This window comes from Gorilla gorilla, chromosome 10 (assembly GCF_029281585.2).
Source record: "Gorilla gorilla gorilla isolate KB3781 chromosome 10, NHGRI_mGorGor1-v2.1_pri, whole genome shotgun sequence".
Taxonomy (NCBI): Eukaryota; Metazoa; Chordata; class Mammalia; order Primates; family Hominidae; genus Gorilla; species Gorilla gorilla.
In genome coordinates this window covers 49,584,735-49,598,833 of record NC_073234.2, presented here as the reverse complement: position 1 = coordinate 49,598,833, position 14,099 = coordinate 49,584,735, and the positions used below count along the sequence as shown (strand labels likewise).

The 14,099-nt window shown below is 41.0% G+C and overlaps 1 protein-coding gene across 8 annotated transcripts in view; it reads left to right on the top strand.

Annotated features, from left to right (window-relative positions):
• Window positions 1-14,099, top strand: part of SCN8A (sodium voltage-gated channel alpha subunit 8) — a 216,870-nt gene that overhangs the window by 155,672 nt on the left and 47,099 nt on the right. For 7 of the 8 annotated variants that reach the window (XM_063693978.1, XM_063693979.1, XM_055357183.2 and 4 more), the window contains one exon: window positions 3,761-3,999. In XM_063693978.1, coding sequence (XP_063550048.1) covers window positions 3,761-3,999 — 239 coding nt within the window. The other variant, XM_055357184.2, reaches the window with a different exon arrangement.

Sequence of the window (14,099 nt, the reverse complement as noted above, 5' to 3'; positions counted from 1 at the left end):
TTTATTACTGCATTGGCTTAGCACAGGTCCCAGCAAAAGTAGATGCTCAAACAATGTTTGTCAAGCAGGTATTGGCTGTGCTTAGAATGGTAGGAGTGCTGGTGCTGCAGGGCTCCTTTCGGAGGCCTTAGAGCTTTCATCCGTTTACTGAGTTAGATACAAACCATTGGGACATTTTAAAATTCTCTTTTCTCCCTCTTCTCCCTGTTCTTTCTCTTTCTGTCCTGCTGTGCTTATTCTCCACCCTTTACCCACCATCACACACATTTAAAAAAAAAAAATAGATGTAAGGGTAGCTCAGGAGACAGAGACAGATGTAGTTGTGTTCCTGAGTAGGAAAATATTATTCCAGTTTTTTGTCCTCTTTCCTAAGCCCTGATTTTCACAGTTATACCTGTCCTGCCATTTCCTGCTCAGGCATTCCGCCTAACCTCTCCCCTTGTATTTGACCCTTTTGTTGAAGCTGATGGGACAGAACTGCTATAAGCAAAGAGAAATGAATGGCTGACCAGAATCACGTAAGAGGGAATGAAACATCCATGTCTGTTTAACCATTGGTCCCTCTGTATTTAATGCTTGCTACAGCATTAAAAGCCAGCATTGAACGAATTGCAGTTCTTGCTCTCAGACTTTCAGTTAGGAAACTTTGACATTATTTTAATCCAAAGATTAAAATAATTATTATTTAAAACCCAAGAGGCAGGCTACGACTTACCTAGTAGTTTAGAAACCACAGTGGAGAATTCTAGAATCCTGTCAATAATTAGAAAACCCTGCCTGCTCTGCCCCACCCCATTCCTATTGCAAACATGCTTACCAGGATCCAGCACATTTAGTAGAGTTCACCACTAGCAGAGCTATAAGCGTTGGGGATATTTCAGAGGACTGGGTGTGGGGTGTAGGTAGAGTAGTATAGTCTCACTCTTCAAAGCAGTAAAGCTGTGGGAGAAGGGGAGATTGTGGTGAAGTAAGAAAGAGGAAGTAGTGATGTACTTGACATTATTGATTTTCAAAATCAAGGAAGTACTTGACATTATTGATTCTCAGGTAAAACAATTCCAAAAACTCCCCTAGAGGTAACTGGCCATAGCTATTGCTGCCACTATTTATGTATTCTTTTATTCACTGACCAGCATCAAGTGTCAGTATAGTTACTTGGCTGATATCAGCCTTTGCTGTGTGGCAGTAACCTTAGTGAGGGTGGGGGCTCTTCATCAATGTATCCTTGGTGCCTAGCACATTGCAGATGCTTAAAAGTTGTTGAACTGAGTTGAGAGAAGCTCCTGCCTTCAGAAACCTCATGGTCTACCAAAGCCACTATCTTGGTGAAATTGTGAGGTCCTTTCTGAAAACAATTCCCAGTACCCCTGAGGTTAAGACCCAAAGTAACCTCTCTGAAAATGTCCAAAAGCAAAGTAAGAGAAACCCCACAAACCTTTGGACATCTCACCCCTAGATGTTAACCCATTCCCCCAAGCCAAATACTGGGCCATTCCAGGCATGTGGAACCAGTAACAGTTTGTAAAGTCATAAGTCACTTGATAAGCCTTCTTATTCCCCAAATGATCTTTTCTAGCTCCTGAAGCTCCACATTGTCTTACTTTTTGTAGGCGTGAAAGTTTATCCTGAGGATCTTCCCTTCTCAGTAAATGTGGCTAAGAGATGTCTGGTATCCCTAGAGGAATTTTCTTGGTGCCCTGTAGGGCAGGAAAACCCCTTTTTGCTGTGTGGCAAGACTCAAGACCTAGTTCATTTTAAAACGTTACAATTGTGTCAACTGTCATAAATGTGAGCAGTCGCAGCTTCAACCTCCACGTGCCAATGAGCAACAGTCATTTGGAGAAGGGAGGAGATAAAAAAGGGAACGGAACTAAATTTCCAAATATGTACTGTAAGAATTTATGGAAATAAGAGAACCTTGTCATTTTCTTTTTTGGGGGAGAAAACTATATTTACCTTAGGAAGGGAGGGAGTTCTCTGAGGAAGAAGCCACAGCAGATTTTCCTCACAGACTTCCTTTCCCACGCAGCCTCCCACGTGGCGCTTACAGGGGTCCTTAAATCTGAAAAACCAAGGCAACCATTTTCTTAGCAACCAGGGAACCAATCAGAAACTCAGCCAAAACCACCTTGTCTAAAATAAAGCATCACCATCCAGCTGGTTGGAAAAGGGAACGTAGGCTAATTTAAGGCAGCCATCTTGGTTTTGGTGAAATGTTAGGGAATTTTTTTTTTCCTTAAATGATTTGATAGTGTCAGCAGAATTGAACAGGGAGAGAGTAGCTGTTACAGCCAACCCTGTAGAATCAATACCTCACATTCTGACAGGTTTTCAAAGTTCACCTCTTAAAAAGCATCCTCTTAGCTCAGGGTCCTTGGAATTTTGTAATCCTGACAGTTGTATTTCATGCTTAATTTGAGGAGAGCTTTGTTATGTAGGGCTTCATACCTAGATTGTTGTAACTGCCAGTTGAGTGTCTGTCTTTGGTATCTGATAATTCTTTTGAATCTTTGCTTTGGAAATGACCTTTGAGATCGTCTAGTCCAGTGATTTTTCAGTCTGTGTGTATCAGAGTCCTGGGATTCTAGGGGAGTGCCTCAGGAGAGGAAGAAATCTATCCAAGTGGGCTCCTGCTTCATCTAGGGAAATTCCTGGTGTATTTCATGTATTGGGGGTCATGTGAGATCTTGTTTGACAATAACACATTCTGTTTCTAAAAGAGACAGAGAAGATGAGACAAAGGAGAGAAAGAAAAAGGAAAGATAATGATGACCCAGGGAGGGAAGGAGGAAGAAGCTGTAGAAAGAAAGAGAAAAGCAAAGGATGAGAGCAGGAAAGGGCAAAGGGGCAAGAAAGAAGGAGACAGGAGGAGACAGAACAAGGAAGGAAAGGTGAAAAGGGGAGAGGAGTGTGACTTGTATTTCTAACTCAACCATGAGCTGTAAACTTGTTAAGGGTGGAGACAGTAACTTGCACTTCTTTGAGAACATAGCAGATGTGTTTTACATGGTGGCTTGGTTGATGATGCTGGTTCTGCTAATGAAGATAATAATAATAGCAAACACTTCCATGGCACTTTCTATCTGCCAGGGTATTCTGGGGCACTTTGTATATATTTTAGCTCTTTAATTCTCACAGCAAATCAAAGTAACTTGTTCACGGTCCCACAGTTAGCAAGTGTCTGAGCTAGTATTTGAACTCAAATATGTCTGGCTTGAGTCCATACTTTTGATGGCTTCTCTGACAATAATTGAATAATATAGTGTATAATAGAATACCTACCATTTATTGAGGATTTACCCTGTGCCAGATACTATAGTGACTGCTTTACACCAGCATCTAATTTAATCAAACTCATTCAGTCCTGTAACCTGTAAAGTAAATGCCTTGTTTTACAGCTGAGGCAGCTGAGCAGAGAAGTCAGCTACCTTGCCTGGGATCACACAACTTGTAAGCATTCAAGCCAGTTGAGGCCAGGGAGTCAGACCTGAGAGGCCAAGCTCTTGACCTCTGTGCTCGACTCCCATAACTGATGGGTTGAGTTTCATTTATAACTAGATCATTATTAACAGGGAGGCAACTTGTGTGGATCATGCTTCCTCTCTACCTTAGAGAGAAGGAAAACACTTAGGAATGTCAGCGCTCAAAACAACCTTGATTCCATATTAATAACAGTGATAATGACTGTGAGAGTGAGTAGTGTGTCCCCCTGGTTTTCTTGCTGTGATTGAGGGGCCATCTTTGTTCTTACTTACTGTAGAACTGGAAGAGTCTCAGAGAAAGTGCCCGCCATGCTGGTATAAATTTGCCAACACTTTCCTCATCTGGGAGTGCCATCCCTACTGGATAAAACTGAAAGAGATTGTGAACTTGATAGTTATGGACCCTTTTGTGGATTTAGCCATCACCATCTGCATCGTCCTGAATACACTGTTTATGGCAATGGAGCACCATCCTATGACACCACAATTTGAACATGTCTTGGCTGTAGGAAATCTGGTAAGATGGAACACTGTCTCCTGATATTAGGATTGGAATGTGTTTTGCCTGTAGGATATCTTTTTCTGGTACTGAAAGCTGGAGTTTCTTTGAAAAGAAAGTAATAGTTAATTGGAAGACAAATGCTTCCACATATGCCAGGACACCAGCTGCTTTTCTGCTCACTGTTGTGATCCCTTTCCTCTTTCTGCAGAACTTTGAAGACGTCATTTAGGAGCTATTGGCAGAAAACCAATGTTGGCGACAGAATGGGAGGCCTGGTACAGTGGGTTGGTTTCAGCAGCCTGAGCCAAGTACTTCTGGTTTTTTTCCTCATTCTGTTTCTCACATTGATTCCTGCATTGCTCCAGCAAATCAGTTCCCCTTTCACCTTAAGTAACATCTACCACAAAATAGGGGAGCTCTTATAGTACACTACATGTAACTATGGATTTGCCTGCTCTGTCAGGCCTTAATTACCTAAATGGGGACTATTTATGGGAAAGTTTTCACTCAAGGCTGGTTTCCCCCTCCAGTCCAACTTCTAGGCCATTAAAGTATGTAGTTTTAAAAAAAAATAGATTACAAAGTGTGTATTCTGAAATTAAGTAGTTGTGATTTGAGGATTATGTGCTTTGTTTACTACAAAAATCAGGAGTTAATTGAATTTTGATAGATAGTAAAGAAGTAGTGAGAAAGAATCCCCTAGGTCACCTGGGCCCCCTAATTCCTTAGGTGTTAACCACAGGCATGTCCAAATCTGGCTATTACCGTTTATTAATGATTTGAGCATGATTTCTGCCCAGTTTCTCTTATGTGTGCTCTCTCACTCTCTCTCTCTCCCTCTCACACACACACACGCACACACACACCACACAGTTTTGACCTTAAGTCCTATTACTATACTATTAGAGCACTACAATATCATTTTCATTTCTCATTCTCAAAACACATGGCAAAGAGATCCTTTGTAGCCCATTGTGTTCCCGGGTATACATCCAAGATGATTCTGTGATCTTTCCAGTCTCCATGTCTGTGGTTGGTGACATGCTCCAGGCTCTCTGCAATGATGTAAACCCTTGTGTGCAGTCCAATGGAATGCCCGGAGTCTTGAAATGGGACACTCCCACAGACTGTCCAAGAAGTCTGCTGACTGGCTCTGAAAGGTGCCTGTCGGTGGGCACATGCTGTGACTGGCTGACACAGTACCTTGGCCATCAAGCAGAATTTTAAGCCTGTCAGCAATATCATTTAGATATAAGCTTGATTTTAGTAGCCAAGAGTTAAGTAATGAGAAATATGTCTTGATAATTTTTATTGTTGATGTTGGTGGTTCTGTTTTCCCTGTAGAGTTTTGTTTTTCTCAAAATCTTTACTTTTCCTTACTTTTTACAGAACCAGTCTTTGATTTTCAAGGGATTTTGAGAGGCTTTTTCACCTATCCCCACTAGAACTCCAGTCAGACCAGGCTAGCAAATAATGTTATTTTTCCTTTCATGAAAATTTAGAGATTTAGGATGACATCTAAATTAGAATTGTAAGTATGCAGAAGACTTTGCTCAGAACCATCAGTAAAAAAAGAGGAAATAAGAGAAGGTCAACAGCTAATACTCAGGAACTCCATGAGACAAGCCAACCCAGAACCAAGTTCTAGAATAAGAAAGCTCTTAGGTGGCAAGGGTTTTCAAACGGCAAGTAAATGTACAATTAGCAGTGGGGAGGGAGCTTAGTATATAGTCCAGCATACTTTGTACTAGATGTGAGGGTAAAAGGAAAGAAATCAAGAATGGTGCCTCGATGTGGGGGTTTAATAACTGAGGGAAAAGTGGAATGACTGCAAAGGAACTGGCTTGATGTATAAAATCAAGAGTTCTGTTTTGGACATAGTAAGTGTCTATTCACTGAGTGGAGATGCCAAATAAGGAAGTTGGGTACGTGCTGGACCTCATGAGTGTTTTCTGGACAATACCAGAAACTCAAAGATATACTTTGTTGCCAATCAACACGAGCGCTGAGATTGGCAGAAAGAACACAGAATTAGAAGTCAGAAGATTTGGGTTTTCATTCCTATTAGATATCGTATAACCTTAAATAAGTCATTCATTTCTGTCCAGAAATGTTTCACATCTGTAAAGTTAAGATAATACCATGCCATCACTGGTTGGGAAGATAAAATGAGAACCTATACGGAAGTCTTTGGGATAGCTAAAAGTATCTTATAAATCTTAGGAACTGGGTTAGTATAATTCAATAGGAGAATTTTCAAAGATTTGGAGAATTGGGTAGAGGCTTTGACTGAACCTGAGAATAAGAGGATGGAAAAAAAATGAGACTGACTTGTGAAGTAAAGTATGACCTTGTCCTGTGGTTGGAATGTGAGGCTTTTCCTGTAGCCCTAATTGTGAGTTAAGTTGTCTTTGTCTGTGGACATACAGAAAGATGTTTTTAAAGAAAGATGAGAACAGTCTTCTGCAAATTGAAGATCCCTGCCTCTTCTACCCTCCCCAAAAGAGAAAATAATAGTAGGAAGAACCTTAGAGATAATTCAATCCAATCCACATGTTTTATAGAGGAAATTGAAGCCCAGGGAAGCTGTGTGACTTATACAGCCTTTATGTTATGTAGTAGATAAATGTAATGATTCTTTTCCTGCCTTTTTTGCAACTAACTGAATACAATAGTAAGTTTATGAGGTGACTTTTTAAACATTCTGAATCTTACAGGAAAGTTTCAAGTACAGTACAAAAAACTTCTTCTTTTTTTTTTTTTTTACAATAAAAGCCTTATCACATAGCCTTATCACCCCCAAATGCTTATAGTGTGTATTTTTTATACACAAGTACATTCTCCTACATAACCATAGTATAACTGTCAAAACCAGGAAATTAACATTGATACATTACAATGTTGTGAAGTAAAGTATGACCTTGTCCTGTGGTTGGAATGTGAGGCTTTTCCTATAGCCCTGATTGTGAGTTAAGTTAAGGGTCTAATTCTCAGGCCCTATTCAAGTTTTGCCAGTGATCCCAGTGGTATCCTCTGTAACAAAAGGATGCAGTTTTAGGATTACCCCATTACATGTAGCTATCATATCTCTCTACTTTTCTTTAGCCTGGAGGAGTTCCTCAGTCTTTCCTTGACTTTCATGTCTTGACATTTTGAAGACTACAGGCCATTTGTTAATGTAGAATTCCCTCAATGTGGGCTTGTCTGATGCTTCCTTATGATTAGATGCAGGTTCTGCATTTTGATAGGAATATCAGATAAGTGAGACTATCTTCTTCACGTTGTATCTACCAGTTGGCATGTAGCTTCCATTTGTCCCACTACTGGTGATGTTCATTTAATCACTTGATTAAGGGGGTGTCTGCCAGGCTTTTCATCTGTGAAGTTACGCTTTTTCCATTTACAGTAAGTCCCCACTTAACATCCTCTATAGGTTCTAGATTTTTGGAAACTGTGACTTTAAGCCAAATTATATACTGTATAACAAAACCAGTTTTACCATAGGCCAGTTGATATAAACAAGAGTTAAGTTCCTATGGCATATAGTACATCATGTGGCTTAAAGTTGCTGTTTTCAAGAACCTATTGAGGACATTAAGTGAGGACTTACTGTATACTTAATAGGTATTTGTGAGGAAGACCGTTTGAAATGATTTAAATTTCCTGTTCATTCAGATTTTGATTTCTTCCTTTATTTATATCAGTATGGATTAATGGTTTTCTATTTTATCTGAGTTATAATCCATTTGATGTTTAGACTTCCTCTGATGTGATGTGGCCAGTGGAAATTCCTTCAAGCTGGCTTCTGATCCCTTTCACATGTCTTCATCACTTCCTGGCTTTCTGGTACCACAAGGTATTCCAGGATACTTTCGTGTTTTTCCAGCCCCGGGGCGGAATCAGCCATTTCTCAAGAAGCCCTGAGTCTTTTAGTGGAAAAATGGCATTTAGAAGTAGAGATCTAGGCTGAGTATCAGCTGAGGCAGGAGGATCGCTTAAAGTTTGAGACCAGCCTTAGCAACACAATGAGACCCCATCTCTAAAACAAAATAGAAAAGAAAAAAAAAAGGAAGAGGTAGAGATCTGAGATCTAGGTATGCATATTGCTATGGGAGCAGCATGCAGCCCCTCTTAGGACATGATGAGCTATTTATATTGAGCTAGCCGTGGATATTGCAAACCATGAGTTGATCCTGTCACTTCCAATTCTAATCCAACACTTCAAGATTCTTTCTAGTTTTCTCCCTTTCTGTATTTGTAACTCCTGCAACAATAAGAAACCTCGTTGCCACTATCTTTGGTATACTTATTTGATCAAAAAGCCACTGTTACCTTTTACAGCATGGGTACCCTCCTCACCCTGTATAGGCTCTGGGTGCCCCCCACCCCTTCAGCACCTGAGCCGTGTCCTCCATGTGGACACCTGCTCACACTCCTCAGCTTGGAACCCACACCAGTCCAACTCACACATGGTTTGCCCCACCCTGCTTAGACCCTGATGCCTCACAGTAGGCCTTCGCCTGCATGGACATCCTTCTCACCCCACACCAGACTCTCCCCTGACATAGAAGCTCTGTTTACCCTGCACAGACTCTTAACACCCCTCACCAGGCCACCCCTCGTCACCCTGCTCATGCTGCCATCTGTCTATGTGAACACTCCTGGAAGTTCTCACCTGGCCCATTGACTTTATCCCAAACTAGGCGACACCCTCCTCACCCTGATGAGCTCTCACACCCTCACTGTCCACCTCCCTGTTTGGACACTTTCCTCACCCCACTCGGGATCTGACACCCCACATCAGGCCTTTCCCTACATGAGTCCCTCGTCAGCTCACCTGGCTCTGGCACCCCTTGTGAGTCTTCCCCTGCAGGGAGTCCCTCCTCAGCCCACTCCGGGATCTTCTCCTGGAGATGCTATCTTTACCTTACTTAAGCTCTGACTCTCTCTGCTAAGTCCCCCACCCCCTTAAGTGTGGACGTCCTCCCATCACACTTGGGCCTCAACACCTATGTGGAGTAGCCACGCCTCATACCACTTCCGACTGCCCATCCTAGACTGTTGCCCAAAGCGGATGCCTCTCCTTGGCCCACAGGCTCAGACAGCCCATGCCAGGCTGCTGCCCTGCATGGACCTCCTCGCTCCCCTCCATGTCTGACTCTACTTGCTGGGCCGTGCCCTTCCTGGGGCTCCAGCACTGGGCAGCAGCCTCCCACTACCGGCATGCCCACCTACAGCCTTCAGGACTGAGTGGTTCAGGAGGAAGGGGACGGAAAGAAGAGCTAGGGTTTAATCTGACATATAAGTTTAAGTTCTCAGATTCTAAGCAAAAGCAAAAAAGCAGAAAGTTATTTTCCTCCTTCACCAAACATAAATGAATGTTATCATTTCTTAATTATAGGTTACCTAGATTTTCAGCTAAAAAGAATTCTTTTCAGATTTTTTCTTTCATCTGTGCTTCTATAGCCCCATATGGATACTTCTTTTTAAATACTTATCACATGATTTTTAGTTATTGTTCTGTCCCCTCCTGGTTGGGTAACCAACCACCTTAATTTGCAGAGGCCTGAGGAAGCCCTTGCAGTTTTAGAACTGGGACAGTCCTTGTCAACAGGTACGAGTTGATCACCCTAACTGGAGATGCAGGATGCAGGACTTTCAGTGTGAAAAGTGGCAAACCAGGATGAGTTACTTACATTCTGGTGACTAAGTTCATAAGGAACCATTATTTTTTTTCATGTCTCCATTGCAGTACACATAGAACTTTTAATCAAATTGAATTTGATTAACTTTGGGCAAGGATCTACTACAGAACAGGAGCTGGCAAGCCCTTTTCTGAGCACAAAGAGAGGAGCATGCCAGACGCTCGTCACTTTCAAATAAGGCTAAATTTTATCTGCAAATGCAATTAGGGCTGAAGGAGGTGTGTGACTTCTCCCCAGACCCCATAGTGACGCCAAAGTGAAATATACCCCAATCTTAGGACTATATAGGCCTTACTTGTTGACCTGGCATTACAAGTTATCAGGCATATGACCACAGGCTAGTCCAAACTAGACTAGGCATGGCTCATGCCTGTCATCCTAGCTCTTTGGGAGGCCGAGGTGAGAGGATTACTTGAGCCTAGAATTTCAAAGCTGCAGTGAGCTATGATCATGCCACTACATTCCAGCCTGGGTGACAGAGCAAGACCCTATCTCAGAACACAAAACACAACAAAACCCAAACTAGAAAGATATGATGACTGTGAATTCAGAGTATTTTATAGAGAATAGAGAACCATTGTTTTATAGAATATTCTGAGGAGATCAGGACTCCTTTATACTCTTAAATAAAAGTGCTATGTCTATTGATATTTATCATGTTTGAAATTAAAACTGAGAAAATTTCTAAACATTCATTTTGTAATTAAAGAATTACAATAATATAGCTAGGTGAGTCCCAGCTACTTGGAAGGCTGAGGCAAGAGCATGGCTTGAGGCCAGGAATTTGATGCCGAAGTGCTCCAGGAACACGGCTGTGAATAGCCATTGCTTTCTAGCCTGGCTAGAACATAGCGAGACCCTATCTCTACAAAAATAAAAAAATTAACCAGACATGCAGCTCATCCCTATAATCCCAGCTACTCAGGATGCTGAGATGGAAGGATCACTTGAGCTCAAGAATTCAAGACTATCCTGGACAACGTAGCAAGACCCTATCTGTAAAATAAATAAGTAAGTATCACAATAATACACCTATCACACATGAACATAAATAACATATTGGTGTGGGGAAACTATATTTTTTAAGAAAAACTGGAAGAATGGCATTGTTCGATATTTTGCAAATCTCTTTAATGTCTGGTTTGTTTGTTTGTTTGTTTGTTTTGTTTTTTGAGGCAGAGTCTAACTCTGTCGCCCAGGCTGGAGTGCAGTGGCACAATCTCGGCTCACTGCAACCTCCGTCTCCCAGGTTCAAGCGATTCTTCTGCCTCAGCCTCCAGAATAGCTGGGATTATAGGTGCCTGCCACCATGCCTGGCTAATTTTTGTATTTTTAGTAGAGATGGAGTTTCACCATGTTGGCCAGGCTGGTCTCGAACTCCTGACCTCAAGTGATCCACCCACCTGGGCATTCCAAAGTGCTGGGATTATAGGCGTGAGCCACCGTGCCCGGCCTCATGTCTGGTTTAATAGAAGGTAGTTAGATTCTCTTTTTCTGTTTCTACATTCAGTCTGTTGTGATATGTTATTTTAGCTAAAGTATAGGAAGAAAAGCTTGCCTCACACAGATATGTACAGTAGTCCTCTCTTATCCAAGGGGGATACATTCCAAGGCTCCCAGTGGATGCCTGAAACCTCAGATAGTACCAAGCCATACACACACACATACACACAAATATACACGTATATGTATGTATGTATATGTGTGTGTGTGTATATATATATATATATGTGTGTATATATGTACAGCCACGTACCACATAACAACATTTTGGTCAATGACAGACTGCATGTCTGACAGTGATACCATAAGATTATAATGGAACATATACAAAAACTTGTTATATGCCATTTGATATTGGCCTTGCAGGTCAAATAAGAGAAATGATTGATGTTAAGTAAAGGGGCTGGGACATTTGGTTTTCCATATTAAAAAATATATATATATAAATGAAAATATATATATAAGGCCTAGGTTTGTGTAAGTACACTCTTTAATGTTTACACAATGACTAAATTGCCAACAACACATTATCCCTATCATTAAGCAATGCATGACCATACTGGGTTTTGTGAATCTGATAACCAAGATGGCTGCTAAGTGGCTAAAGGGCAAGTAGTTTATACAGCATGGATACACTGGACAAAGGGATGATTCACATCCTGGGAGGATAGAGCAGGACAGCTCAAGAGTTCATCATGCTACTCAGAACAGTATGCAATTTAAAACTTATGAACTGTTTTTCTAGAATTTTTTATTTAATATTTTTGGACTGTAGTTGATGGTAGCTAACTGCAACTGCAGAAAGCAAAACCACAGATGGGGAGTACTTCTGAAGCTGGAAAAGAGAGGACCATGTGCTTCCTGAGAGGGCCTTAGGGACTCTAAGGATCCTCAACTACCCTTTGAGAACTGCTGCATAAGAACATAAATTCTAAAGTGAATATTTGATGACATTCAGGAGAACAACACTGTCTAAGTAATGTTACCACAACAGAGTACCATAGACTGGGTAATTTATAACAGACAGAAATTTATTTGGCTGACATTTCTAGAGACTGAAAAGCACAAGGGCATGGTGCCAGTACCTGGTGAAGGCCTTTGTGCTACATCATCCCATGGTAGAAGGCCAAAGGGCAGAAGAAGCTAACAGTGAGAGAGCAAGAGAGGGCCAAACTTGCTTTTATCACAAAGCCCACTATTGAGATAACCAGCCCACTCCTGCAATAACATCAATCCACTCATGATGGCAGAGTCCTCACATGACCTAATCACCTCTTATCAGACCTTGCTGCCCAACAGTGTTGCATTGGGGATTAAGTTTTAATACATGAACTTTGGGGGATGCATTCAAACCATAGCAGACACTTATATATAATTGCTGATACACTGCATGTAATTCTTCCCTTTCTCCTCTTTGAGAAGCATATCACAGTGCAAACAAGAGCATCATAGGATAACCTTAAATCTGCTCTTCTCAATTTTTAAAAAAGCAATTCCTTCACACAGCTAATAGTTATAGATGTATTTTGACACACACCCAACTGATGGCAACATACCATGTGTTGAAGCAACATGATGGCTGACCTCTGTCACAGACAATTTCTAATGCCTGGGGCCATTCATCCTGGTGATAGGCAACACCACATAACTATGTCATTGTTGATTTCCCTTAGGAACCAGAGTTCCCACAGTATAGATATTCCATGGTCAGTCAGCCAGTGCTTGTTCATGAGCACTTCCTGTGTGTTTACCAGGAACCAGTGGGATAACAAATCAAGTCTCTACTTAGTGTGTGTTAGGCAGGCTAGCATTTCTATGTGGAGAAACCTCTGATGGGTTTACACTAAGGGTGAAATGTATGTCAGGATTTGATGAGCTGTCTGTACTTTCCCTGAACTCACTCAGAGGGATGTTCCATCTATAGATGCTTAACTTGTATTATGAACTTTGATTTTACTTAACTGGATCTCTTTGTGGAATTTTTTTTTCAATTTTAGAATATTGCATCTTCAATTTAGAAACATGAGGAACTACAGAAAAGCATATGAACACCGAAAACCTATAGCCCACTTATCCATTTTGATGTATTTCAGTCATCATTCTGTTTTTTTATTGCTGTTTATTAATTCAGTATATTTCCAAACAGCATCTATAATCTAAGTATTTTTTACTATTTTTAATTTTGTTCTCAGACTATATCTTCAGTTTTCCTTAAATTGTTTCATGTGGAAACTTGGTAAACAGGTAGTTACAAGTACTAATATATCATGACAGTTTTAAATCTATTGTAAAAATAAGTCCTCTCCTCTAAAAACATAATATTCAATAAGAGTCTGTTGTTATATGGTTAGCCTAGAATGAAGATATTGGTTTTGTCAAAACCGGCATTCATGGGATTTGACTTTCATCCTGCATATCACCTCCTAATGCCTGCAGGATATAGAAGTCATCGGGAAGTGCAGGCACTCTGTCAGCAGAAAAATGGGAGATGGGTAACATAGGGAAGATGTCATTTTTACACACAGTAAGCTACAAATCTAAAACATTTATTATGTCATTGATTATCCTATTGAAAAAAATTAAAAGGAAGCACCAAAGTCTCCAACAATAGGAAAATTCTTTGAGGATGTATTTACCCAATAGAATTTTATTCACTATTTATTTATTTATTTATTTATTATTTATTATTTATTTATTTGATAGGGCTTGCTGTGTCGCCTGTGCTGGAGTGCAGTGGCATGATCCACCGCCCTCCAGGTTGGCTCACTGCAACCTCTGCCTCCCGGGCTCAAGTGATTCCTTCACCTCACCCTCCTGAGTCCCTGGTACCACAGGTGCCCACCACCACGCCCAACTAATTTTTGTATTTTTTGTAGAGATGGGTTTTCACTATGTTGTCCAGGCTGG